The following is a 27,619-nucleotide window of genomic DNA, read 5'->3' as shown; positions in this document are numbered from 1 at the left end:
TTCAAGGTCACAGGATGTCTCGAAACATTTTGCAGACAATTAAATGCTTTGAAAACCCTGGTTGCTGTTGCAATCTGGAAAACGCACTGACCAACTTGATTTTTATCCAAATTTTATCCAAGTAATGGTTCGATGCTCTCTTGAATGCACCAATTGAACCTGGCACCATCACACCTCTAAGCAGTGTATTCTGTATCCTAATTACTCACTGAATAAAAAGTTTTTCCTCACTTTACCTTTGCTTCTTTAACAGACCACTTTAAATCTTTGTGTTCTCGTTCTTTAATGAAATGACCTGGTTTACCGTTCAAGACAAATTAGGGATGAATAAAAAAATGCTTAGATCTGTCACAAAAAAAATAAATTTAGAAAGAATCCAGGGTTTGTGTGCTGAGACTCTAATTAACATTCAGTTGGATCTGGGCATACAGGTCCATTGTCCAGAGGAAAGCCACACAGACGCGGGCAGAACGTGCAAACTCCACACAGTCAGTCGCCTGAGGTGGGAAATGAACCTGGGTCTCAGGCGCTGTCAGGCAGCAGTGCTAACCACTGTGCCACCGTGCCGCCCACATATGGCATATGGCATGGCATGTATATATGCATATGGCATGCTTGCCTTCATCAGCCAGACATGGAGTACAAGAGTTGGGAAACCATGTTGCAGCTATATAAAACCCTTGTCAGGTCGCATTTGGAATATAGTTTGCAGTTTTGGTCGCCACACTACTGGAAGGACGTGGAAGCTTTGCAGAGAGCATAGAGAAGGTTCACCAGGATGTTGTCTGGTCTCAGGGGCATTGGCCATGAGGAAACGTTCAAAAGACAAGGATTGTTTTCACTGAAAAGATGGCGGCTGAGAGGAAGCCTGATAGAGGTCTGCACAATTATGACAGGCATCGATAGGGTGGATACTTAGAGGCTTCTTCCCAGGATTGCAGTTTCAATTACAAGGGAACACAGGCTCTAGGTGAGAGGGGGAAAGTTTAAAGGAGATGTGCAAGGGAAGCTTTGCACGCAGAGAGAGGTAGGAGCCTGGAATGCACTGCCAGAAGAGGTGGGGGAAGCAGGCACGTTGGCAACATTTAAGAGGCATCTGGATGGTCACATGAACAGAGGGATAAGGACCGAATAAAGACAGAAGGTTTGTTGTTTTGTTTAGTTATGGCGTGATGATCGGCACTATCTTAGAGGGCCGAAGGGTATGTTCCTGTGCTATGATTCTCTTTTGTTCATTGCTCTTTTTATGGAATTGTAAAGGACAAGGCCGCTGCACTGGTACAGATAAAATAAGATTTGAACAGCCTCGTTTAACTCAGTCTGATTACTGTGGCAATGGACTTCTGCATAGCTGCTGAAACTGACAATGACTCTGTAACATTCCTCTGAAACTGACAATGACTCTGTAATGTTTTCTGTAAACAAACCATGCTGCACAAACAAAGACTCAATATCTGGACTATTATCCCATGAAATGTATAAGCTATCGTGACGTGTGCTCCGAGGGTGAGAGAAGGCTGACAGCTGACAGCCATGCTGCTGGACCTTTCTCTCTCTCTCTCTCTCCCCAGAGCTCCGGTTTCTTTGTATAATAAACTCTGTCGTTGGATCCAGATACTGACTCCGAGACTGGAGATTTTCCCCACAACAGGTCCAACTCGTCCATGCTGACCAGACATCTTAATCTAATCTCGTCCCATTTGCTTGCACTTGGCCCATATCTCTCTCAGGTGAAAGTGAGGACTGCAGATGCTGGAGATTAGAGTTGAGAGTGTGGTGCTGGAAAAGCACAGCAGGTCGGGTAGCATCCGAGGAGCAGGAGTATCGACTTTTCGGGAATGAGTTTTGCCCAAAATGTTGATTCTCCTGCTCCTTGGATGCTACCTGACCTGCTGTGGTTTTGCAGCACCACACTCTCGGCCCCATATCCCTCTAAACCCTTCCTATTCATATACCCATCCAGATGCCTTTCAAATGCTGCAATTGTACCAGCCTCCACCACTTCAGTTCATTCCATACATACATCACCCTTAGGTTCCTTTATATCTTTCCCCTCGCACCCTAAACCTTTGCCCTCTAGTTCTGGATTTATCCTATTCATGCCCCTCATGATTTTATAAGTCTCTATAAGGTCACCCCTCAGGGCTCCAGGAAAAACAGACACAGCCTATTCAGCCTTTCCCTATAGTTCAAACTCTCCAGCTCTGGCAACATCCTTGTGCATCTTTTCTGAACCCTTTCAAGTTTCACAATATCCTTCTGATAGGAAGGAGAGCAGAATTGCAGGCAATATTCCAAAAATGGCCTAACCAATGTCCTATACAGCTGCAACATGACCTCCCAACTCCTATACTCAATGTTTTGACTAAAGGAAAGCATACCAAACACCTTCTTCACTGTCCTATCTACATACGACACCCGTCACCAGACAAAACTGCATCCAGATAACCTCCTGTCTCAATGAGGCCCAATGTACGGCTTACCTTCACAGGCCTGAGTGTTGCACAGTGCCTCCTCAGTGTGCAGTCCAATGCAGATATCCCCACCATTAGCCGGCACTGGGTTGGTGCATGTCCGTGTACGTTGGTAATGTCCACCTCCGCAAGTCGCTGAGCATGGGGACCAGGGAGACCAACAGGACCACGCTCCCTTAACTGAAAAACAAGGCCACATCAAAGAATGAGAGTTAATAATTTAGCCAAGGTAGGCCAAACTGTACACCCTGTGGCTCCGTTGAAGCTCATTCACCTGGAAGTTGTAATCAACAAGACCCACTCCAGAGAGTTGAGCATGAAAATCCAAGCTGACACTCCCAATGTGGTACTGAAGGAGTGCTGAACTATCACCGGGTCAGTGCTGAGGGACGGGGCACTGTCAATGAGTCAGTGTTGAGGAAGTGTTGTAGCTAGAGGGAGATTGAGGGAGTGCCACACTGTCAGAGGGTCAGTACTGAGAGAGTGCCGCACTGTCGGAGGGTCAGTGATGAGGGAATGCCACACTGTTGGAGAGTTAGTACCAAGGGAGGGCTGCACTGTTGGAGGGTCAGTACTGAGGGAGGGTCAGTGCTGAGGGAGTGCCGCACCGTCAGAGGTTCAGAGAGCCACACTGTTGGAGGGTCAGTACTGAGGGAGTGCCACACAGTCAGAGGGTCAGTGATGAGGGAGTACCGCATTGTCGGAGGGTCAATGCTGAGGGAGTGGCACATTGTTGGAGGATCAGTACCGAGAGAGTGCTGCACTATTGGAGGGTCAGTACTGAGGGAGTGTCACACTGTCGGAGGTCAGTGCTGAGGGAATGCCCCATTGACAGAGGGTCAGTGCTGAGGGAGTGCCGCACTGTTGGAGGGTCAGTACCGAGGGAGTGCTGCACTGTTGGAAAGTCAGTACTAAGGGAGTGCCACACTGTTGGAGAGTCAGTACTGAGGGAGTGCCACACTGTCAGAGGGTCAGTGCTGAGGGAGTACCGCACTGTCGGAGAGTCAGTGTTGAGGGAATGCTGCACCGTCGGAGGATCAGAGAGCCACACTGTTGGAGGGTCAGTACTGAGGGAGTGCCACACTGTCAGAGGGTCAGTACTGAGGGAGTACTGCACTGTCGGAAGGTCAGTACTGAGGGAATGCCCCAACATCGTAGGGTCAGAGAGCCACATTGTTGGAGAGTCAATACTAAGGGAGTGCTGCATTGTCAGAGGGTCAGTGCTGACAGAACGCCGCACCGTCGGAGGGTCAGAGAGCCACACTGTTGGTGGGTCAGTACCAAGGGAGTGCCACACTGTCAGAGGGTCATTACTGAGGGAGTGCTGCACTGTCGGAGGGTCAGTGCTGAGGGAATGCCCCAACATCGTAGGGTCAGAGAGCCACATTGTTGGAGGGTCAGTATCAAGGGAGTGCCACGCTGTCAGAGGGTCAATACTGAGGGAGTGCCACACTGCCGGAGGGTAGCCTGGTTAATATTTACTTTTCAAACCATACTGCCAAAGAACAATTCATTATTGGATCATTTATTGTTTTGTGGGAGTTTTCTGTGCATAAATTGACTGCCATTTTTCCCACCAGATATGGCTGCAATAGTTCAAGGTTTCAAATCTATCCCTCGAGAGATCTCCTCCTATTTGTTTTGTTTACTGTTCCACTCCTTTTGGTAACTCCCAGATGGTGTTATGGTTATATCCCAGATCTCTCCATTCCTCCACTTTAATAAGACACAAATTTTCTCCTTATCAAAACACCACTTTACACTTCAAAAATGTTTCTCACCAACCTGTTCAAAGCTGGTATGACCCACGCTAGAGCAGGTAGGACTTGAACCTCCTGGATCAGAGGGAGGACCACAACCACTACACCACTTTACATTTAACATTGAAAGCAGTTTGTCAATTTTATGCCCCCTTTTCGAGTTTATGAAGCAGTATTTTTTTGGCATTCTTCTCCAATACATATTATAGTCTTCCACTTGGTGTCAGTTGCAAAACTTATATTTCTGACCCTTGAGACAATAAGACCATAAGGTCAAAAGAAATAGGAACAGGAGTAGACCATTCGGCCCCTCGAGCCTGCTCCACTATTCAATAGGATCATGGCTGATCTGACATTCCTCATGTCCATTTTCCCGTCCTTTCCCCGTAACGTTTGATTCCTCACCAATCAGGAATCTATCTATCTCAGCCTTATATAAACACATGGACTCCTCCTCTCACAGTTCTCTGTGGCAAGGAGTTCTCAAGGCTCTCAACCCTCTGACAGAAGAAATTCATTCTCATCTCAGTCTTAAACTGATGCCCTTTTACTCTGAGACTGTGCCGTCTGGTCCTAGACTCTTTCATGAGGGGAAGCATCCTCTCAGCATTGACCCTGTCAAGCCCCTTTAGAATCCGATATATTTCAATGAGATCACTTCTCATTCCTCTAAACTCCAGTGAGTAGAGTCCAAGCCTGTTTAGCCTTTCCTCGTATGACAATCCTCCCATACTGTGGATCATCTGAGTGACCTTCTCTGAACTGTCTTCAATGAAATAACACCTTTTCTTAAATAAGGGACCAAATTTGCTCTCAGTGCTCCAGATGTGGTCTCCTCAGCACCTTGTACAGTTGCAGTAAGACTTCCCTATTCATACTCCAATCCCCATGAAATAAGGGCCAACACTGAATTGAATTGAATTGAATTTATTGTCATGTGTAGCGAGGCAAAATGAAAAGCTTTGTTTATTAGCCTTCCTGATTACCTGTTGCACCTGTGCACTACCTTTCTGTGTTTCATACACAAGTATTACTTTGTATTAAGTGCCAAAAGAACTGCGGATGCCGTATAAATCAGAAACTAAAGCAGAAATTACTGAAAAAACTCAGCAGGAATGGCAGCATCTGTGAAGAGAAATCAGAGTTAACGTTTAAGGACTGGTGACCCTTCTTCAGAACTGTTCTGAGGAAGGGTCACAGAACCTGAAACATTAACTCTGATTTCTCTGCACAGATGCGGCCACACTTGCTGAGCTTTTCCAGCAATTTCTGCTTTGGTTTCCCACTTTGTATGGCAGCTTTCTGCAGTTCTCTTCTGTTTAAATCGTATTCTGGTTTTCTCCCTTCTGAGATGAACCACTTCACATCCCCACACCTCCTCTCCCCAAAGCACTCCATTTGCCAACTTTTCGCCCACCTACTTAATCTCTGAGGTGCTTCAGCAGTTACCTGGGCAAGGCAGCTGATTGCAGTCCTCATACTGAATGTCAGCTCCTGTGCAGGGTAGGCCTCCGTTTCTGGGCTCAGGATTGGTGCAGCTCCGCCTCCTGGTCCGAAAACCTGTTTCACACTCACGGGAACAGGGTGACCACGGCAACCAGGGGGACCAGCCACCGTCGATCCTATGGAAGGACTGCCGGCCGAACTTCAAAAGGTCATCGACGAGGGCTGTGTGAGGGTGAGAGAGAGAGAGAGAGAGAGGGGTCATGTGACAGGATGTGTGTCACGTTACCGAGGGAGACAATTCACAGAGTTGTTACAACGCAGCAGGAAGTCCATCATATCTGCATTGGGTGTGCAAATGAGCATTTCACTTCATGCAATTTTCTTGCCTTCTCCATAAAACATAAGAGCTGAAGTAGACTATTTGGCCCATTAAGCCTGTTCTGCCATTCAATTAGATCATCATTGATCTGATCATCCACAACTCTATTTTCCTGTCTTTTCCCCACAATGTTTGAATCCCTTACTGATTAAAACTCTATCCATCTCAGCCTTGAGTGTATTTAATGACCCAACCTCAACAGCACTCTTTGACAAAGAATTCCACTGAATCACCAGCTCCCAAGGGACAAAACAGTTTCTCCTCATTCTGTATTGTGTGTGCAATCCCTGACTCTGAGATTATACTCTCGAGTCCAAGACTCTGCTACAAGGGGAAACAGGATGAGAGTGGTGTTGGAAAAGCACAGCAGGTGAGCCCAAAACGTCAATTTTCCTGCTCCTCGGATGCTGCCTGACCTGCTGTGCTTTTCCAGCACCACTCTAATCTTGACTCGAATCTCCAGCATCTGCAGTACCCACTTTCACCTACAAGGGGAAACAATCTCTTTACACCCACCCTGTCATCTCCCTTAATAATCTTATTTGTTCTAAACTCCAATTAATACAGGTCCAATCTACTCAACTTCTTCTCATAAGAAAGTCCCTCTGTACCTGGGATCAGCCGAGAGACCTTTGTCTGGAATGCCTTCAATGTCAGTGCATCTTTCCTTAGCCAAGGGGACTAACTATTCACAGTATTCCAGGCATAGCCTGACTAATCTTACATAGTTTTATCAAGATCTTCCTACATTTATACTCAATTCCCTTTGACATAAAGGCCACATGTTGATTTCCCTTCCCTACTGTCTGCTGAACTTGTACAGTGGTTTATTGTGATTCTGTACAAAGACGCCCAAATCCTTCTGTTCTGCAGCTTTCCCAACTTAAATATTATTCATCGCTTCTGTTCTTTCTTCCAAAGTGTATCACCATAGGTTTTTCCATATTGTATTGCACCTGCTGAGTTTTTGCCCATTTAGATAGAGTCATAGAGATGTACAGCATGGAAACCGACCCTTTGGTCCAACCCGTCCTTGCCGACCAGATATATCCCAACCCAATCTAGTACCACCTCCCAGAACTCTGCCCATATCCCTCCAAATCCTTCCTATTCATATACCCATCCAAATGCCTCTTAAATGTTGCAATTGTACCAGCCTCCACCACTTCCTCTGGCAGCTCATTCCATATCCGTTACCACCCTCTGTGTGAAAATATTGCCCCTCAGGTCTCTTTTATATCTTTCCCCTCTCACCCTAAACCTATGCCCTCTAGTTCTGTACTCCCTGACTTCAGGAAAAAGACTTTGCCTATTTATCCTACCCATGTCCCTCGTGATTTTGTAAACCCCTATAAGGTCACCCCTCAGCCTCTAATGCTCCAAAGAGGGTGGAGTTAAACTCTGGTCCCTGCTACTGTGAGGCAGCAGTGCGAGCCACTGAGCCACCATGCTGTTACTTGCTCTTGTACTTTATGCCCCTTAAAATAATGGGACTTGGTTAGCTCGGTTGGTTAGTTTGTAATTCAGAGCGCTGATAACAGTGTGGTTTCAATTCCTGCACACGTGTGGTTATCACGAAGAATTCTCCTTCCCAACCTCAGGCCTCACCTGAGGCGTGGTGACCCTCAGATTAAACCACTGCCAGTCCTCACTCTCTCTCTAACTAATGACAGAACAGCCCCATCACCAGGTTGGGCAATGGCGACTTTACTTTTTATGAATAACCACTGAAATTAATCATTTGCTGCATCACCAACTCCTCAACCAGCAATTACTATATTAACATCTGCTCTTGGGAATGTGGACATGACTGGAAAGTCCAGTTTCTGCTGTCCATCCCTATTCGGCCTTGAACTGAGTCAAGTGCTTGGTCATTTCAGAGGGGGGGTCAAGAGTCGATTACATTGGGGTGGGTTAGGAGTCACATGTAAATCCAGCCCATCAAAAGTGCAATCCAATCGCAGAGTAACAGAACTGGGATAGTGCAGAAGGAAGGTGTTTGGCCCTTTGCTGACTCTCCAGATGGGCATTGTGACCTCTTGTCCAATAAAGATGGCATAAAGGTTATCAGTGAACCCAACAGACATTCAATTTATCTCTTTTATTGAACTTAAATTTTACCATTTGCCATGGTGAACACATGCCCATCCCCCACTTCCCACTCGCTCTACCCCCCCCCCAACTCCAACCCCCGGAAAGTTAGCTCAGGGTTTTGTGGGTGCAGCATGGTGGCTCAGTGGTTAGCACTGTTGCCTCACAGCACAGCCAGGGACCCAGGTTCGATTCCAGCCTCGGGCGACTGTCTATGTGGAGTTTGCACATTCTTCCTGTGTCTGCGTGGGTTTCCTCTGGGTGCTCCAGTTTCCTTCCACTGTCCAAAAATGTGCAGGTCAGGTGGATTGGCCATGCTAAATTGCCTTTAATGTTAGGTGCATTAGTCAGAGGGAAATGGGTCTGGGTGGGTGACTCTTCGGAGGGTCGGTGTGGACTTGTTGGGCCAAAGGACCTGTTTCCACATCATAGAGGAATCTAATCTAATCTTTAATAGCTCAGTAACTCTTCCATTCGCTTGACTTACTGTCAGTGGTGCAGGCAGAGGTGCCATCCGCAGGACAGAAGCGGCTATCCACCCTTTTCTTGCCGAGTTGTAGATCGTGTGGATCTGCCAGCGGTGCCCGGCAGGTGTAGCGGAACCGCTGTTCATGCCGGGCTCCGTTCTGACTGATGTTGACTGGCATCCAGGGTGTCCATGGTGTGTTTCTGCGTACCTCTGGGCAGGAGTCCACATTACACGCCCTGTGCTCCTGTGGAGACGGGGAGAGAGACACAGCGAGAGAGAGAGAGAGGGGGGTGTGGGGGAGAGACAGAGAGAGAAAAATCATCAAAGACTCAAACTTTCTGCTTCGATGCCAATTCCATGACAGAAACCATTCTGTTTCCATTTCGAGCAACACAAATCACAATCATGGAACAGTGCATGTGGCAGGTTTCTGGCTGGTTACAGTTACAGCTCCAGTTACAGAATCAAAGAACTGTCACTGTGTAGAAGGAGGCCAACGGGCCCAGCATGTCTACACCGGCTCTCCAAATGAGCATGATGACTTTGTGCTGCTGCCCTGCCCATAACCCTGCATATTGTTTCTTGTCAAACAGATCATTAAACCAGCTGCTGAATGCCTTAATTGAACTATCTCCATCAGGATTTCCAGTCAGCACACTCCAGAACAACTCACTGATAAAACCTTCCTTTGCATATTCCATTTGAATCTTTTGTAATTCACTTTTGAGCTGTGCTCGGTCTCTCTCTTTCCCCATTTTTCACAAGGAATAGTTTCCCCCTATATGATATGTCCAGACTCCTCATGATTTTGAAAATCTCAATCCAATCTCCTCTTAGCCTTCCATGAGGAAAACAATCCAATCTTCTCAGAGATATCTTTGGAACTGATGTTTCTTCCTTGAAACAGTCTTGTCAACCTCTTGTGTGGTCGTCCCAGTGCATCATCTAAAGGGTGATGCCCAGAATTGTCATAGAGTCATTGATTAGGTGAGGTCTAACAATGTCTTGTTCAAGGTCAGCATCACCTCCTTGCTCTTGTACTCTATTCTGGATCAGTGGTGCTGGAAAAGCACAGCAGTTCAGGCAGCATCCGAGGAATCTTGTACTCTATGCCTGATGAAGGGCATATGCATGAAACGTCGATTCTCCTGCTCCTCAGATGCTGCCTGGCCTGCTGTGCTTTTCCAGCACCACACTCTCGACTCTATACCAAGGATACTGTATGTTTTATTCGTTGCTCTCTCCAATTGTCCTGCCTCTTTTAATGACATAAACATCCAGTCATTCTGCTCCTGCAACTCTTTAAAATTGTATCCCTTAGTTTGTACTCACCATGTGCTTTTTACCAAAAGGCAACACCTTACATTTCTTCTCTCATCCTCCACCTATCAGCTCATTCCACCAGCCTGTCTATATTCCTTTTGAAATTCTGTACTGTCCGCCTTACAGTTTACAGTCTACTGCACACTTTGAAATTGTTGCCTGCACATCAAAATCTAGATCAATAGCGCACATCAGGAAAAGCAAAGGTCCTGACACTAATCCTTACAGATTTCCAAATCTTCTAATCTCCCTCCAATTTGTAAAAATGTCAATAAAAAGAACTGTGGATGAAAATCAGAAATGAAAACAAAGAATGTTGGAAAATCTCAGTAAGTCTGGTAGTGTGTGTGGAGAGAAATCAGAGTTAACGTTTCGAGGTCAGTTCTGAAGGTTACTGGATCCGAAATGTTAATTCTGATTTCTCTCGATTAACAAGTTGCCTGTTCCTCTGACAATTTTGTATCCACATCATTATTGTCCCCTGAAATCCACAAGCTGTAAGTCTCTTCACAGGTTTGTTGTGTGGAACTGCATTCAATGCCTTTTGCAAGTCCATATGCAACACATTAACAGTATTACTTCCATTAGCCCCCTCTGTTATCTCTTCAAAAAACTCCAGCACATTATTTCAATAAAATCCAACAAAACTCCAGCATGTTAGTTTAACAGAATTTTCCCTTGAGAAATCCATGTTGGCTTTTCCAAACCAACCCACATTTTACTATGGGAATATAAATTCTATCCTGATTAACCGTTATGAGAAGCTTCCCCACTCTGAAATCAAACTGATTGACCTGTAATTGCTAGACTTATCCTTATGTCATTATATTGACTAAAGGTCATAGAGTCACACAGCATGGAAACATACCCTTAAGTCCAACTCGTCCACACCGACCAAACATCCCAATCTGGCCTAGTCTATAATAGTCTTTCAGGTAAAAAGTTTATAATTCTCCAGGTAATAAGACATCAGGTTATAGTCCAACAGGTTTATTTGAAATCACAAGCTCCTTCACCCTGACGAAGGAGCAGCGCTCCGAAAACTTGTGAATTCAAATAAACATGTCGGACTATAACCTGGTGTCATGTGACTTCTGACCTTGTCCACCCCAGTCCAACACTGGCACCTCCACATCATATAATCAAATGGATATTCTATTCTATATAATTCTCCAGTCCTCTGGTACCTCCGTGAGATTTGGCAAGTCTAAAAGATCATTGACAGTGTTTCTGCAATTTCCCTTCTCACTTCCTCCAACTTTGGTGGATGTTTCTCATCTAGTCTCAATTCTTGTGCTGGAAAATCACAGCAGGTCAGGCAGCATCCGAGGAGCAGGAGAATCTACGCTTCTGGCAAAAGCCCTTCATCAGGAAACGTCGATTGTCCTGCCCCTCGGATGCTGCCTGACTGGCTGTGCTTTTCCAGCACCACGGTCTCGACTCTGATTTCCAGCATCTGCCATCCTCATTTTCGCCTGGTCCCAGCTCTTGTCAACTTTAAATATGGTCAGCTTATCCAAATCCACCTTCTAATCAATTTTGAACCCGCCCGTTGACATCTTCTTCATCAGCCTGGCTAGCATCTGTGTTCCCATTAAAAACAGAAGCAAAGTTTTCATCTCAATGTGTAAGTCAACTTTTTAGTCCCAAATTGACCCTTCTCCTCCTTTTATCACCCTTTTCACCAATGTTCCCACCCTCCCAGGCAAATCCTGGGGAATCTCCTCTGCACCCCCTCAAGTGAAATCACATCCTTCCTCTAATGCAGTGACCTAAATTGTGCGCAGTATTTCAGCTTGGCCCCAGCCTCGCTTCTGTGCAGCATTCCCCCCCCCCTACTCTTCCCCCTTAACCCTCTAAATATATTTTTTTCCCTCCATTCTGTATCAATGGAATTTACTTCCACCATCTTCTCAGGGCGGCCACCTGACTCCAGTAGTGTCTCCTAGTGTCATCTTCAGAAATGGATTGACCCACAGTCTTCGTGAGAGTCGGCCAGCCCTGCAGATTGGCCCTGGTGTCTCAAAGAATAAAGGGTTAAATATCCAGGGGGTCAATTGTGGAAACGTCAACAATTTTATTTTAAGTCACTCACGGGCCATGGGCGTCACTGACTGGGCCAGCTTTTATTGCCAGTCTCTAGTTGCCCTTGAGAAGTTGGTGGTTCTGCTTTGCACCTTTGTCTGAGCTGAGATGTCACCTTTTTTTATAAAACCTTAAGTTATCTTGGGAATGTGACTTGAAAGAAGTTCTGAGACTTACATATTAATGAATCAAAACCTGCAACCCATTCTAAAAGATAAAAGACTTAACCGTCATCTAGTATTGTTCAATATATCATATTAGCGGCATGACACTATTGTGTAGAATCCATAGAATCCCTACAGTGTGGAAACAGGCTCTTTGGCCCAACAAGTCCACACTGACCCTCCAAACAATAGCCCACCCAGACCCATTCCCCTAACCTATTATCCGATATTTACTCCTGACCAATGCACCTAACCTACACATCCCTGAGCACTCTGGGCAATTTAGCATGGCCAATTCACCTAATCTGCACATTTTCGGACTGTAGAGGGAATCCCACACAGACACGAGGGGAATGTGCAAACTCCACATAGCCAGTCAGCCGAGGCTGAAATCAAACCTAGGTCCCTAACGCTGTGAGGCAGCAGTGCTAACCACTGAGCCACTGTATCTTATGATCCTGCACCACTACCTACCTCACGAAAGAGCAGTGCTCTGAAAGCTAGTACTTCCAAATAAACTTGTTGGAATATAACTTGGTGTTGTGTGATTTTTAACTTAATAGTTATATAAATGTGTGAAAAAGTCTGTTTGCCTGGGAGCCAAAAGTCATCCAATCTGGTCACATTCTTTGTTGACTTTTCCACCAGGCCTGGTGAGGCTGGTACACAGTGAGGACGGACATGTTGATATGAATTCTGGCAGCTTAGATAGGGAAGTGGGTGTTAGTTGGAATTAGAAGGCCCACATGGCCAAATCTTCCTGGAATTTCTCCAACTCTCCTTGGCATTCCATGGAACTACTTCAAAGATAATATCTCAGAAGTCAATCTAGAAAAAGAAGTGGGCAGATACCAAATCCAACAACATCAATACTGAGCCACGGGAGCAGACAGTAAGGAAGTCAAGGATAGGTTTTGTTGACAAGGTAGATCTTAACCTCTACCTTAAACAGAGAGTGAGAAATGGGAAGGTTTTCAGGAGGTGGGAGGGAGCAATTTCAGGATTTAAGGCTTAGACAGTTAAAAGAGCAGCCGCTAACAGTGTGGTGATGAACATTGGACCTACACAAGAGGCTAAGGTTTTACAAATTTGATCACAGGATGTGGGCAGTATTACCCAGAGGACAGTTAACTACTTTGAGAACTGGGTGGGTTTTCTTAATTGACAGCTTGGTTAGAATTAGCTTTTCATTCCAGAATTTTACTGAACCCAGATTTCACCATCTATCATGGTGGTAGTCAAAGCATGTTCTCAGAACATTATTCTGGGGTTCTGGATTACTAGGCCAGTGATGCTGTCACTACACTATAGTGCAAAGCTTTTGGAGGGTTGGGAAGCTCCAGAAGAGGTCATGGAGATCGAGATAAAGGTGAGGGCATGGAGGGTCTTGAAACCAAGGATGAGAATTTTAAAATTGAGGTGACACCAATCTTGGAGCCAATGTAAGCCATGAAGGACAAGGGTGTTGGGTGAATGTGAATTGATGGGAGTTAAGGTATGGCCAATGCAGTTGCACATGGGTTCAAGCTCATGGTGGAAGACAGATTAACTCTCTGTTTGAGAAGACCTTGAATGCAAGGCTATTGAATATTTTAAGACAGAGGTAAGATAGTTTCTTGAGAGGCAAAGGAATCAAAGGTAGGCTCAATGAGAATGTGGAACTCAAAACATAAAGAGTAACCATGATCTCATTGAATGGTGGACCAGCCTTGAGGGGCTGAATGATCTACTCCTGTTCCTATATGTATGTTTGTATGTACGTACAGTCATATAGGTCTATACTCCTTGATAGCCCAAAACCTACCAACCTCAGCCTTGAAAAATGCAACCTTCCCTGAGTCTCCACGGGAGAAGGTTCCAGATTCCCACTAGCCTTTTGTGTGAGGGAACTTTCCGCTGTCCCTAGCAAATTCCAAAACATGGAGGATTTAAGTTCCATCTTCTTCTCAGGAAGGAAACACTCATTGTAATTACGCTTTTGAAAACCCTTCATGATGAGGGGAAAGCAAGTCCTTCTCCTCAGAATTCCAACATTCCCGAGCATATGAAACGGATAAAACAAAAATGTAAACTTGATTGGAAGGTGTGAAATGTGCTTTCAATTACAATCAGCGCGGCATTTGGAGACACCCATAAAGCAGATTGGAAACATAGTATCCTGGTCAGAGACTGAAACATTCGACACGGGTTATATTTTATGAAAAAATAACAACTCAATTAGAGGTGAATATTGAACAGATGTGTTTCACAGACCCTTGGTGAAGAATTCAGAAGAGTTGACACTTAGCTGGCCCAAGCCCACAGCTTGATACAGCCTTCCTTGAACCAAGACTCCAAGCTACAAAATCCCTTGGGCGACGTTTAAAATATCCATGATAAGTGTTCTTCTGGGAACCCAAAGCTAACAAAAGAATCATTATGGTGCAGAAAAAGGCCATTTGGCCCATCGTGCCTGTATCAGCTCAGTGCCAATTTCCCACCTTTTCCTCATGTTCCTGCAAGTTGCTTCCATCCAAATAGCCACCCAATGCCCCTCTCCAACATCTCAACTGAACCTGCCTCCACCCCATTTCCAGGCAGTGTCTCCCACACCCCAGCTACTCGCTGAGTGAGAATGTTTTTTTCCCCACAGTGCCCTTACTTCGGTTGCACATCACTCGAAATCTACTCCCTCATTCTTTTAGCCTTCTTCGAGCAGAAGTAGCTTCACCTTATCTGGGTGTAGAGATTGGACTATGTCTCAAAGACCCTCAGGTCTGAACACACTCAAACAGGAATCACAGAATCCCAACAGTGTGGAAAGAGACCATTCAGCACATCGAATGTGTACTGACCCTTGGAAGACCATCCCAGCCAGATCCAGCTTTCATCCTCGTAACCTCACATTTACCAAGGCAAATGCATGAACTCCTTCAGGAAGTTATGGATGCGGGTACAGTTTCAGCATTTTAGATAAGGACATGAGTAGGAAACATTTGGATGGATATTGGCCAGGAGCAGGCAGGTGGACTAGTCAGTTTGGCGTTAAGTTTGGCATGGACTAGTTTCTGTGGTGTGAGACTCTACGATTCAAAATGTTGTTTGTTCACAGGATGTGGGCATCACTGGGTAGGGCAGCATTTATTACCAATCCCTGATTGTCTAGAGGGCAGTTAAGAGTCATAGAGTCATAGAAATGTACAGCATGGAAACAGACCCTTCGGTCCAACCCGTCAACGCCGACCAGATATCCCAACCCAATCTAGTCCCACCTACCAGCACCCAGCCCATAACTCACCAACCTTTCCTATTCATATACCCATCCAAATGCCTCTGAAATGTTGCAATTGTACCAGCCTCCACCACTTCCTCTGGCAGCTCATTCCATAACATACCACCCTCTGCGTGAAAAAGTTGCCCCTGGGATCTCTTTTATATCTTCCCCCTCTCACCCTAAACCTCTAGTTCTGGACTCCCCGTCCCCAGGGAAAAGACTTTGCCTATTTATCCTACCCATGCCCCTCATAATTTTGTAAACCTCTATAAAGTCACTCCTCAGCCACCGACGCTCCAGGGAAAACAGTCCCAGCCTGTTCAGCCTCTTCCTATAGCTCAAATCCTCCAACCCTTGCAACACCCTTGTAAATCTTTTCTGAACCCTTTCAAGTTTCACAACATCTTTCCGATAGGAAGGAGACCAGAATTGCATGCAATATTCCAACAGTGGCCTAACCAATGGCCTGTACAGCCACAACATGACCTCCCAACTCCTGTACTCAATACTCTGACCAATAAAGGAAAGCATACCAAATGCTTTCTTCACTATCCTATCTACCCACGATTCCACTTTCAAGGAGCTATGAACTTGCACTCCAAGGTCTCTTTGTTCAGCAACAATCCTTAGGACCTAACCATTAAGTGTATAAGTCCTGCTAAGATTTGTTTTCCCAAAATGCAGCACCTCACATTCATCTGAATTAAACTCCATCTACCACTTCTCAGCCCATTGGCCCATCTGGTCCAGATCCAGAGGTAATCTGAGGTAACCCTCTTCGCTGTCCACTACACCTCCAATTTTGGTGTCATCTGCAAACTTACCAACTGTACCTCTTATGCTCGCATCCAAATCATTTATGTAAATGACAAAAAGTAGAGGACCCAGCACCGATCCTTGTGGCAATCCAATGGTCACAGGCCTGCAGTCTGAAAAACAACCCTCCACCACCACCCTCTGTTTTCTACCTTTGAGCCAGTTCTGTATCCAACTGGCTAGTTCTCCCTGTATTCTGTGAGACCTAATCTTACTAATCAGTCTCCCATGGGGAACCTTGTCGAACGCCTTACTGAAGTCCATATAGATCACATCTACCGCTCTGCCCTCATCAATCCTCTTTGTTATTTCTTCAAAAGACTCAATCAAGTTTGTGAGACATGATTTCCCACGCACAAAGCCATGTTGACTATCCCTAATCAGTCCTTGCCTTTCCAAATACATGTACGCCCTGACCCTCAGGATTCCCTCCAACAACTTGCCCACCAACAACGTCAGGCTCACCGGTCTATAGTTCCCTGGCTTGTCCTTACCACTCTTCTTAAACAGTGGCACCTCACCTGTGACTATTGATGATACAAATATCTCAGCAAGAATCCCAGCAATCACTTCTCTAGCTTCCCGCAGAGTACACCTGATCAGGTCCTGGGGATTTATTCACTTTATGCATTTCAAGACATCCAGCACTTCCTCCTCTGTAATCTGGATATTTTGCAAGATGTCACCATCTATTTCCCTACAGTCTATATCTTCCAAATTCTTTTCTACGGTCAAGGGCGGCACGGTGGCACAGTGGTTAGCACTGTTGCCTCACAGCGCCAGAGACCTGGGTTCAATTCCTGCCTCAGGCAACTGACTGTGTGGAGTTTGCACATTCTCCCCGTGCCTGCGTGGGTTTCCTCCGGGTGCTCCGGTTTCCTCCCACAGTCCAAAGATGTGCGGGTCAGGTGAATTGGCCATGCTAAATTGTCCGTAGTGTTAGGTAAGGGGTAAATGTAGGGGTATGGGTGGGTTGCGCTTCGGCGGGTCGGTGTGGACTTGTTGGGCCGAAGGGCCTGTTTCCACACTGTAAGTAATCTAATCTAATACTGATGCAAAATACTCATTTAGTATCTCCCCCATTTTCTGCAGCTTCACACAAAGGCCGCCTTGCTGATCTTTGAGGGGCCCTATTTTCTCCCTAGTTACCCTTTTGTCCTTAATGTATTTGTAAACACCTTTTGGATTCTCCTTAATTCTATTTGCCAAAACTATCTCATGTGCCCTTTTTGCCCTCCTGATTTCCCTCTTAAGTATACTCCTATTTCCTTTATACTCTTCCAAGGATTCACTCGATCTATCCTGTCTATACCTTGCATATGCTTCCTTCTTTTTCTTAACCAAACCCTCAATTTCTTTAGTCATCCAGCATTCCCTATACCTACCAGCCTTCCCTTTCAGCCTGACAGGAATATACTTTCTCTGGATTCTCGTTATCTCATTTCTGAAGGCTTCCCATTTTCCAGCCGTCCCTTTACCTGTGAACACCTGCCTCCAATCAGCTTTCAAAAGTTGCCTAATACCATCAAAATTGGCCTTTCTCCAATTCAACCGCGCCAATGTGGGTCTAGAATCACATGTAGGCCACACCACATAACAAGAGCAGATTTCTTCCCCTGAAGTATATTAGTGAACCAGATGGGTTTTTACAACACTTCTCAGTGGTTACGTGGTCATCATTGGATAGCCTTTTCTTCCAGATTTTTATTGAATTCCAATTTCACCATTTGTCCTTCTCACCATTTGATTTGGGAAATAATAGACAGCAGTTGAGAACCTCCTTCCAATCTCCTTGAGGACTGAACACAGTCATTTAGTGAGCAAAGAAATAGACCATTCAACCCTTTAGGCAAGCGTTAATTTTCTTGACCATCCTCCTCCCACTGTCCTTTACCTGACCCAATCTCTATTTGACACAGTCCTCTTTCCTCATCTTCGTCTTTCTTTCAGGGAGCCTGGCCATGATTCGGAAATTTAGAAGAACGAGGGGTTGGGGAATCTTCTAGAAACATGTAAAATTATGAAAGGCGATAGATAAGATAGAAGTAGGGAGGTTGTTTCCACTGGTGGGTGAAACTAGATTAAGGGGGCATAGTCTTAAAATAAGAGGGAGCAGATTTAGGATTGAGTTAAGGAGGAACGTTTTCACCCAAAGGTTCTGAATCTGTGGGATTCCCTGCCGAGTGAGGCAGTTGAGGCTAGCTGGTTGAAGGTTTGCAAGGCAAACATAGATAGATTTTTGAACAGTAGCGCAATTAAGGGTTACGGTGAGAGGATGGATAAGTGGAGCTGAGACCATGAAAAGATCAGCCATGATCTTATTGAATGGCGGAGCAGGCTCGAAGGACCAGATGACCTATTCCTCCTCCGAGTTCTTATGTTCTTAAACAGCTCGCTCACCCATTTCAACGGGCAGTTTAAAGTCACCGACATTGCTGTGGACCTGTAGTCACCAGATATCCTTTCAAAAGGGCATAAATGAATGAGTTGGCTTTTTACACCATAACTGAGACCAGCCGCATATCCCACCAGCTACCATGTAGCTGTTTGAACCCAGGTTCCTATCGTGTGTCTCTGGATGTTAGTCCAGTGACATTACCACTGTACCATTGTCACTCCCAGGTTTTCCATCAGCTGTGTCTACATAGAGTGGCAATGACAGAGTCATATTGTCACTGAACTAGCAACTGAAAGTTCAACTCCCACCATGGCAGATGGTGGAATTTGAATTCAATACAAATGTGGAATTTAAAAACAAGTCTAATGATGATCATTGCTGCAAACCCAATCAGGTTCACTCATGTCCTTTTGGGGAGGAAATCTGTCTGCCTGACCCCCACGTGGGTCTATACCCACAGCAATGTGGTTGACTCTCAATTGCCTACTGAAGTGGCCTAGCAAGCCCCTCTGTTCAACAGCAAGTAGGGATGGCCAACAAAGGCTGGCCTAGCCAGCGATGCCCATATCCCATGAATGAAAAGAAGAAAATCAGCTCGACCACTCCCTGTGATATCAACCTCCACATTGTAGCCATTCTTTAGATAAAGGCACACCTATTTATGGATTTTATTAGTAACTATCTTTATGGTTGTTGGTTTTGGTCACACCAGAAATTCCTCATTACATCTACCCTATAAAAACTTTCAACGAGGTCTATAAAGTATCCTCTCAGTCTTGTCTTTGCCCCAGACTGTCACTTGGATTGGAAGCAAAACAAGCAGCTCATGATTGGACACTAAATAGGAACATTGGACCTGGGAAGCAGGGACGTGCAGTTTGACTAACATGCCACCGATAATACCACTAGGCCATCACCTCCGCTATAATCTTGCCTATTTCAGTAAGGGTTTCTAACTTTAAATCCGTCTCCTCCAGTTACTATCTCCAGTAAAAATGGCTCTCCCCCGTTACTCTAGTGAAGCCCTTCAGAATTTGGAACTCCACTATTAAATCTCCCCTTGACATTCTCAGATCTAAGATGAAGAATCCCAGCTTCTCTAGTCTCCAGCAGCATGACATTACTTCTCCCTGGTAACATTCTAGTTAATCTTCTATCGTCCCTTCCTTTGTCAGACTGTTTTGTCAAACAAACCAACAAATGGTTTACACAGGAAATAACAGAATGTACAAAACAACTGAATAATGTAGAGGGGACTACAAGATCAATTCGTCTATACAGCTGACTGAATTATATTGATATCTTCAGAGGAATTAGACACAAACTGCACAATCAAAATTAATGTGACTCACTTATTCTTGCTAGAAATTACATAGACTCCTGTTGACCGCAGACAAAATGAACACATTCAGACATTATAATTTTTATTTCAAAATGCATAGGAGCCAATAGTTCCCTAGTGCATTCTCCATGGCACCACCTCAATCACAGTTGACTTGCCAACCAATCTCTTCTCATGCATGTTTCTTCCTTTGAAATATGGTACTCCTGCATCTGTCCTGATTAACGTAAGACAAACAGTTTCGATAGCACATCTTTTTTAACAATATACAAGGTCAAGTAACTATTGTCAAAACTTATTTCACTGAAGTTGGTAAAAAAAATCACTAGCTCTAAGCCCTGGAAGGGCCATCAAATATGAATAAAGAGGCATTAAACATCTCAAAGGACAAGTCAATGGATAAGCATAAGCGCTTATGGTGAAATAAGTCAATTTTAAATTCTAATTTAATCTTCACTTGAGGCATTAGACTTTTCAAGTACTGAGTCTAGATTAGAGTGGTGCTGGAAAAGCACAGCAGGTCAGGCAGCATCCAAGGAGCAGGAAAATTGACATTTCAGGCAAAAGCCTTTCATCAGGAAGGGCTTTTGCCCTGTTCCTCGGATGCTGCCTGACCTGTTGTGCTTTTCCAGCACCACTTCACACCGAAAATGTTTGCTATAAATTCTGTGTGTTAGGATTCAGCCCTCACCTGATGAAGGAGTATCGCTCCGAAAGCTAGTATGCTTCCAATTAAACGTGTTGGACTATAACCTGGTGTTGTGTGATTTTTAAGTTTGTACACCCCAGTCCAACGCCGGCATCTCCAAATCACTCTAATCTAGACTCTGATCTCCAGCATCTGCAGTCCTCACTTTTTTCAAGTACTGAGGCAAGATGGCGACTGCAACATGTTCAGAGGACAGTTGAACCTAATTGCCCAAAGGGATATTTAAAAGTCAACCACATTTCTGTGGTTCTGGAGTCACATGTAGGCCAGACCAGATCAGGATGGCAGTTTCCTGCCCGAAAGGACATTAGTGAACTAGATGGGTTTTTCCAACAATCAACAATAGTTTCAAGATCATCATTAGACTCTTCATTCCAGACTTTTTTTAAAATTCAAATCCCATTTGCCATGTTTAAAAAGTACTTGGATGTGCACTTGAAGTGTGATAACATTCACGGCAATGGGCCTAGTGCAGTAAAGTGGGACCATTGTAGGTTGTAGTGTATTTCTGTAATGTTTGGTCGTATGATTCTAAGATGCTAAAGCAATTTGAGCAAACTGTGAGCACCCCGGGACTAAAGGGTTTACTCAGATAAACCCTGTAAATGTGGGCACAGAAATTATTCTGGGAAAACGTTGACAGAAGTTTAAGAAACTCTGAGAACTAGAGGTTAACTGGTGTAGACACAAAGTGCATGCAGACACAAGATTTATTAATAAGATTTGGATCGTAAATTGACATTGAAGAAAACATACTTCATGGTTCGCTACCATCCCTGCCCCCAGTGCATATTTGTGTCCAATTTAAAATTGTTCTGTGTTGGACTGTATATCTTTTGAAATATGAATTCACAAGCACGATTTTTTTTCTAAGTCTGCTTATAGGTGATTTGTATGCAAACACATTCCAGCCTACTTAAGGAGTAAAAGTCAAAACAAATTTACAAAAGATTATGGCAATAATGTCTTTAAAAAAATTCCTTATGAATCAAATTGTCTCCACTCAGAAATCTTTGCTCACCGACCCTGAGCACTTTGACAATTGATGCATTTGGAATTCTTCCACGATTCCTACTTCACTTCTGTTTTTTCTTCAGAATATAGTAAAGCTTTCCCAGAGCAGATGTGTGGATATAATATAGAAATCTCCCCCATGGGTTCACAACCTGACCTCTCTCTCTGATTTTCTTCTAGACTTGTGTCATTTTCATTGAAGAGAGAGACAGGGATTTCTAACCTGAGACTTTCGACTTTGGCTTAGCACAAGACGTCATTGGACATTAGGGACAGTCAGTGAGTGTGGCTGAGCTCATGATATCCGTTACAATCCATTCGGGAATGGACCAATAACACATAGAACTCTTAGTACTGCTCAACCAGAACCCCATCCAAGGAAAACAATCAAGAACCAAAAGTGTTGACAGAAGTGCTGCTTCCTCCTGTGAACAAATTTCTCGGGGGTTCATTAAAGCTCACAAACCAGGATATGGCCAGAAGTCTGCAGGAAGAAAGGCAGAATGTGGATGAAGTGACGAGAAAGGGAAAGACAGAGAGGGGAAAAAAAGAGAAAACTGCAGAACCATAGACAAGTGACAGCACAGAAAGTGGCCATTCGGCCCATTGTGTCTGCGGCAGCAGAATGAACCAGCTGTCCATTTTAATCCCACTTTCCAGCACTGGCACTGCAAGTGTCGATCTACGTTTATTGTAAAGGAGGTGAGGATTTCTGCTTCCACCACCAAACGGGGCTGTAAAATTCAAGAACATCCCCATAATGGCCTGGCTCAAAAAGACCGCTTTCATGTTCCGTCTAAACATTTTACCAACCAACTTAAATCTGAGGCCCCCGGGGAAGAGTGGGAGAGAGAAAACAGTCTCTTAATTCTTTTCAATCTCTTAGATTCCTATATACGTACCAGATTATGATGCAGAAGTTGAAAAGTGTGGTGCTGGAAAAGCACAGCAGGTCAGGCAGCAGCCGAGAAGCAGGAGAGTCAACCTTTCAAGCATAACCCCTTCATCAAGAATCAGGCTTGAGTCCAAAACATTGGCTCTCCTGACCTTCAGATGCTGCCTGACCCACTGTGCTTTTCCAGCACCACACCTTTCGACTCTAATCTCCAGCATCTGCAGTCCTCGCCATCTCCATTGATGTGGAGGTGCCCAGTTGGGCTGCGGTGGACGAAGGAGCAACGCTCTGAAAGGGTGTGCTTTCAAATAAACCTGTTGAATTATAACCTGGTGTCGTCTGACTCCTGACCATACCAGATTATATACTGAGTTCATAGAACATAGAACAGGAACAGGTTCTTCGGCCCAAGATGTTGTGCTGAACATCACACCAAATTAAACTAATCCCTTCTGCCTGTCCTTGGTCCATATCTCTCCATTCCTTGCAAATTCATGTGCTTATCTCAAAGTCCCTTAAATGCCCCGATCATATCTGCCTCCACCTCCACTCCTGGCAATGTGTGACTACATTTCCGAATTACGGCTTTAACCATAATGAGCTTGGTAATGTCACATAAGGTGTATAAATGGAGGCTTTTTCTCTTTCTTTCTTTGTCTCATGGTCTATCTCCTTGGTAAGTATCTGTCAGGTTAGAACATAGAACATAGAAAAGTACAGCACAGAACAGGCCCTTCGGCCACGATGTTGTGCCAAGGATTAATCCTAATGTAACATAATATAACCTTCCCTATGCAACCCTCAATTCACTGCTGTCCATGTGCATATCCAGCAGGCGCTTAAATGTCCCTAATGACCACCACCACCGCTGGTAACGCATTCCATGGATTGTGATGTTCCATGTAATTATGGGTGCAACAGGTTGGAATTTAGGCATCAGAGGAGTTGGGATGGGGTGGGGTAATTGAGGACACTGACAGATGAGTTACTTTCCACTGTCTTCAGACATTTACACGTACCACGTTACAGCCTGGGCAGTTGTTGCCGTTTTCACAGCTTCGCCGTCTCGAGTGCATGCCTCCACCACAATCAGCGCTGCATCTAGTCCACGGGCCCCAGCTTGACCACAACATGGGCAGCGGGCAAGCTGCATTCTCGTTGCAAAATCTGAAAGGAAAGAAGACAGCTTCAATAAAGATCAACGGCCGGTCAGGAAAGAAGACTCGATCTTGAAAGGTCATGACTGCTTTTCCTCAAAAGGCAGCGGAAGCAGAGTCCTTGAATATTTTTAAGACAGGGTTAGGGTTAGATAGATTCTTGATTAGTAAAAACGTTCATTGTAGGTGAAATATAGATTAATCAGGACAGCGTGACCTTATGGAATATTGGATTCTAGATTAAAGTGGTGCTGGAAAAGCACAGGAGTTCAGGCAGCATCCAAGGAGCAGGAAAATTGATGTTTCGGGCAAAAGCCCTTCATCAGGAATAGAGCATATTGGAGCAGTGTCAAAGGCTGGAGTGGTCTACTCCCACTCTTTAATTGTACATTTGTATACTCAATAGCCTGGGTCCACATTTCACGCTTTTCCATTGGAACACAAGCTGTTGAGGTGGCATAGGGACAACAGAGAGTGGAGAAGCTCTGCAAAGGCTTCTGCAACAGTGTCCCCTAAATCTGCCACCTCCACCATCTACGAAGACAAGGGGGCAGCTCCCAAGTCACACCTCCCCAAACTATATCACTGCTCCCTCACTGTCGCTGTGTGAAAATCCTGGAACACCCTCCTGGAAAAAAAAATGGGTGGGGTCTACGTGCTGCCACTGGTGGACTGCAGCAGCTCATGAAAACAGCTTGCCACCACTTCCTCCAGAGCAACTCGGGACAGGCAATGAAGGCCGGCTTGACCTGCAAAGCCCATCTCACAAAGATGAATTAGAAAAACAAAGATGAGTCTTTGTGTGGCATCAGCCAGAGGACATGGGCCCCAGCCTGACCAGGGCACGGTGGCTCAGTGGTCAGCACTGCTGCCTCACAGCGCCAGGGACCTGGGTTCGATTCCACCCTCAGGCAACTGTCTGTGTGGAGTTTGCACATTCTCCCCGTGTCTGCATGGAGGCAGTCTGGTTTCCTCCCACAGTCTAAAGATGTGCAGGTTAGGTGGATTGGCCATGCTAAATTGCCCATAGTGTCCAGGACTGTGCAGTCCAGGTGGGTTAGCCATGGGGATTTCAGGTTTATAGGGAAAGTTGAGGGGGGCACTTCTGGGTGAGATGCTCTTCAGAGAGTCAGTGTGGACCCGATGGCCTGTTTCCACACTGTAGGGACTCTGTGACAGGGGTAGGTGGCGAATAGCTGAGATACAGAGGGTGACCTTGTCTTGACCACACCCTAGATGTGATCCAGTCAAAGGAGGGTTTTTTTTAACAGGCACGGAAAACCAAATCACTGCTCACTGCCAACAATAAAACGTAAGGCAGCTTGCCAAACATTCTGGATGTTTCTAAATCAAACACTGCAGCAAAAATGCAAAATACTACGGGATGCAGGAAACGTAAAATGAAAACAGAAAATACTGGCAACCGCCCAGCAGGTCAGGCAGCAGCTGTGGAGGGCGACAAACTGAGTTAACGTTTCAGGTTGACAATCATCCACTAGGACGATTCCAATGGAGCTTCATTGACCCGAAGTATTGAAGCATTTTTATCTCTCTCCACAGAGCACTTCCATCATTTTCTGATTTTATTTCCAATTCCCAGCATCCGTAGTATTTTACTTTTGACTTGCTGTTTCTGTTCGCATTTTCAGCCACCCAGAGAAACTGTGCAGTCACCAGCGCACACCAGTGTCTCAGAGAGCAGCAATTTGCTGTTTATCCCAGACCTTAGACATTCCCCCCATGTCTGTCTGTACTTTCACAGCTCATCAGACTGACAGCAAAAGGCCCAGTGTCCTAGGACCTGACCTGGATGGCACGGTAGCTTAGTGTCAGCACTGCAGTGCCAGGGACACAAGTTCGATTCCAGTCTCGGGTGACTGTTTGTGTGGAGTTTGCACGCTCTCCCCGTGTCTGCATGGGTACCCTCTGGGTGCTCTGGTTACTCCCACAATCCAAAGATGTGCAGGTTAGGTGGATTGGCCATGGGAAATTACCCATAGTATCTAGGATGTGCAGGCTAGGTGGATTAGTCAGGGGAAGTGCAGGGTTACAGATATGGGGTGGGATGTTCTTTGGAGGGACGGTGTGAACTCAAGGGGCCGAATGGCCTGTTTCCACACTGCAGGCATCCTGGGAATGTGCAACTCCATTCACAGAAATGCATAATGTTATGAAGCCTGGGAATCTGGAATAAGAATGGAAATATGCGCACAGGAAAGTGGACTTAATGTTCCATGCCAATTAACGTTGGTTGTTGAATCTTGCAAGAGAAGAAAGTTGTCTCCTCAACTGCTGGATGAGGTGAAGAGCATAAAGGGACCTGGACTGGTTTGAGATGAAGTGAGTCGGTGCCACTGGTGAGGGAGATCAGCAAATATAGAATCATAAACAGCACAAGAGGCCCTTCAGTCCATCACATAGAACATAGAACATAGAAGGATACAGCGCAGTACAGGCCCTTCGGCCCTCGATGTTGTGCCGACCGAATCCTACCTAACCTATACTAGCCCAATAACTTCCAAATGCCTATCCAATGCCCGCTTAAATGACCATAAAGAAGGAGAGTTCACCACTGATACGGGCAGGGCATTCCATGAACTCACAACCCGCTGTGTGAAGAATCTACCCCTAACATCTGTCCTATACCTACCACCCCTTAATTTAAAGCTATGTCCCCTAGTAACACCTGACTCCATTAGCGGTAAAAGGTTCTCAGTATCTACCCTATCTAAACCCCTAATCATCTTATACACTTCTATCAGATCTCCCCTAAACCTTCTCTTCTCCAATGAGAACAGCCCCAAGTGCCTCAGCCTTTCCTCATAAGATTTTCCTACCATTCCAGGCAACATCCTGGTAAACCTCCTCTGCACTCGTTCTAAAGCTTCCACATCCTTCCTATAGTATGGCGACCAAAACTGCACACAATACTCCAGATGAGGCATCTATACTAAATGCATACTAGTTCAGCTTTCCTGTCCTATGCGATAGCATTGAATGCTTCAAAAGATATCCATGCTGTTTTGGTTTCAAGCCATGATGTGGAGGGGCTGGTGTTGGACTGGGGTGGGCAAAGTTAAAATTCCAACAACACCAGGTTATTGTCCAACAGATTTGGCGGCACGGTGGCACAGTGGTTAGCACTGTTGCCTCACAGCGCCAGAGACCCGAGTTCAATTCCCGCCTCAGGCAACTGACTGTGTGGAGTTTGCACATTCTCCCTGTGTCTGCGTTGGTTTCCTCCGGGTGCTCCGGTCTCCTCCCACAATCCAAAAATGTGCAGGTTAGGTGAATTGGCCACGCTAAATTGCCCAAAGTGTTAGGTGAAGAGGTGAAATGTAAGTGAATGGGTCTGGGTGGGTTGCACTTCGGCAGGTTGGTATGGACTTGTTGGGCCGAAGGGCCTGTTTCCACACTGTAAGTAATCTAATCTAATAGATTTATTTGGAAGCACTAGCTTTCAGAGCGCTGCTCCATCAACAGGTAGCTGATGAAGGAGCAGTGCTACGAAAACTAGTACTTCCAAATAAACCTGTTGGACTGTAACCTGGTGTTGTGGAATTTTTAACTTTTTTTTAAAGGTTTTGAGGGTTCCCTCCCAGGCAATGCATTCCAGACCCTACCCCCACTCTCTGGGTGAAAACCCTTTGCCTCAAATAGCCCCAATGAATGGTGGCATTTGGCATCAATGGTGCAGCAGAAACAGTGGTCAACTGATTCCAGTTATTTCTACAACTCTTTCAAGAGTTACTGAATATTCACCAGGATTTCCTGTTCTTATCTATGATCCAGCCGTGATGGGACCATTTGCCACAGCAGATTCATCTCGATGAATAGCCACTGC

The 27,619-nt window shown here is 45.3% G+C and overlaps 1 protein-coding gene across 3 annotated transcripts in view; it reads right to left on the bottom strand.

The window, feature by feature from the left end:
* The window catches only part of sema5ba (sema domain, seven thrombospondin repeats (type 1 and type 1-like), transmembrane domain (TM) and short cytoplasmic domain, (semaphorin) 5Ba), a 339,576-nt gene that overhangs the window by 29,004 nt on the left and 282,953 nt on the right, over window positions 1-27,619 (bottom strand). For all 3 annotated transcript variants that reach the window (XM_060828274.1, XM_060828276.1, XM_060828275.1), the window contains exons 16-19: window positions 23,638-23,785; window positions 8,638-8,863; window positions 5,684-5,902; window positions 2,484-2,654 (exon numbers count right to left, since the gene is read on the bottom strand). In XM_060828274.1, coding sequence (XP_060684257.1) covers window positions 2,484-2,654; window positions 5,684-5,902; window positions 8,638-8,863; window positions 23,638-23,785 — 764 coding nt within the window. The remainder of the gene's footprint in view (window positions 1-2,483; window positions 2,655-5,683; window positions 5,903-8,637; window positions 8,864-23,637; window positions 23,786-27,619) is intronic.

Source organism: Hemiscyllium ocellatum, chromosome 7 (assembly GCF_020745735.1).
Source record: "Hemiscyllium ocellatum isolate sHemOce1 chromosome 7, sHemOce1.pat.X.cur, whole genome shotgun sequence".
NCBI classification, from domain to species: domain Eukaryota; kingdom Metazoa; phylum Chordata; class Chondrichthyes; order Orectolobiformes; family Hemiscylliidae; genus Hemiscyllium; species Hemiscyllium ocellatum.
Note: the sequence above shows the minus strand (reverse complement) of the source record. Positions and strands in the feature narration are given on the sequence as shown.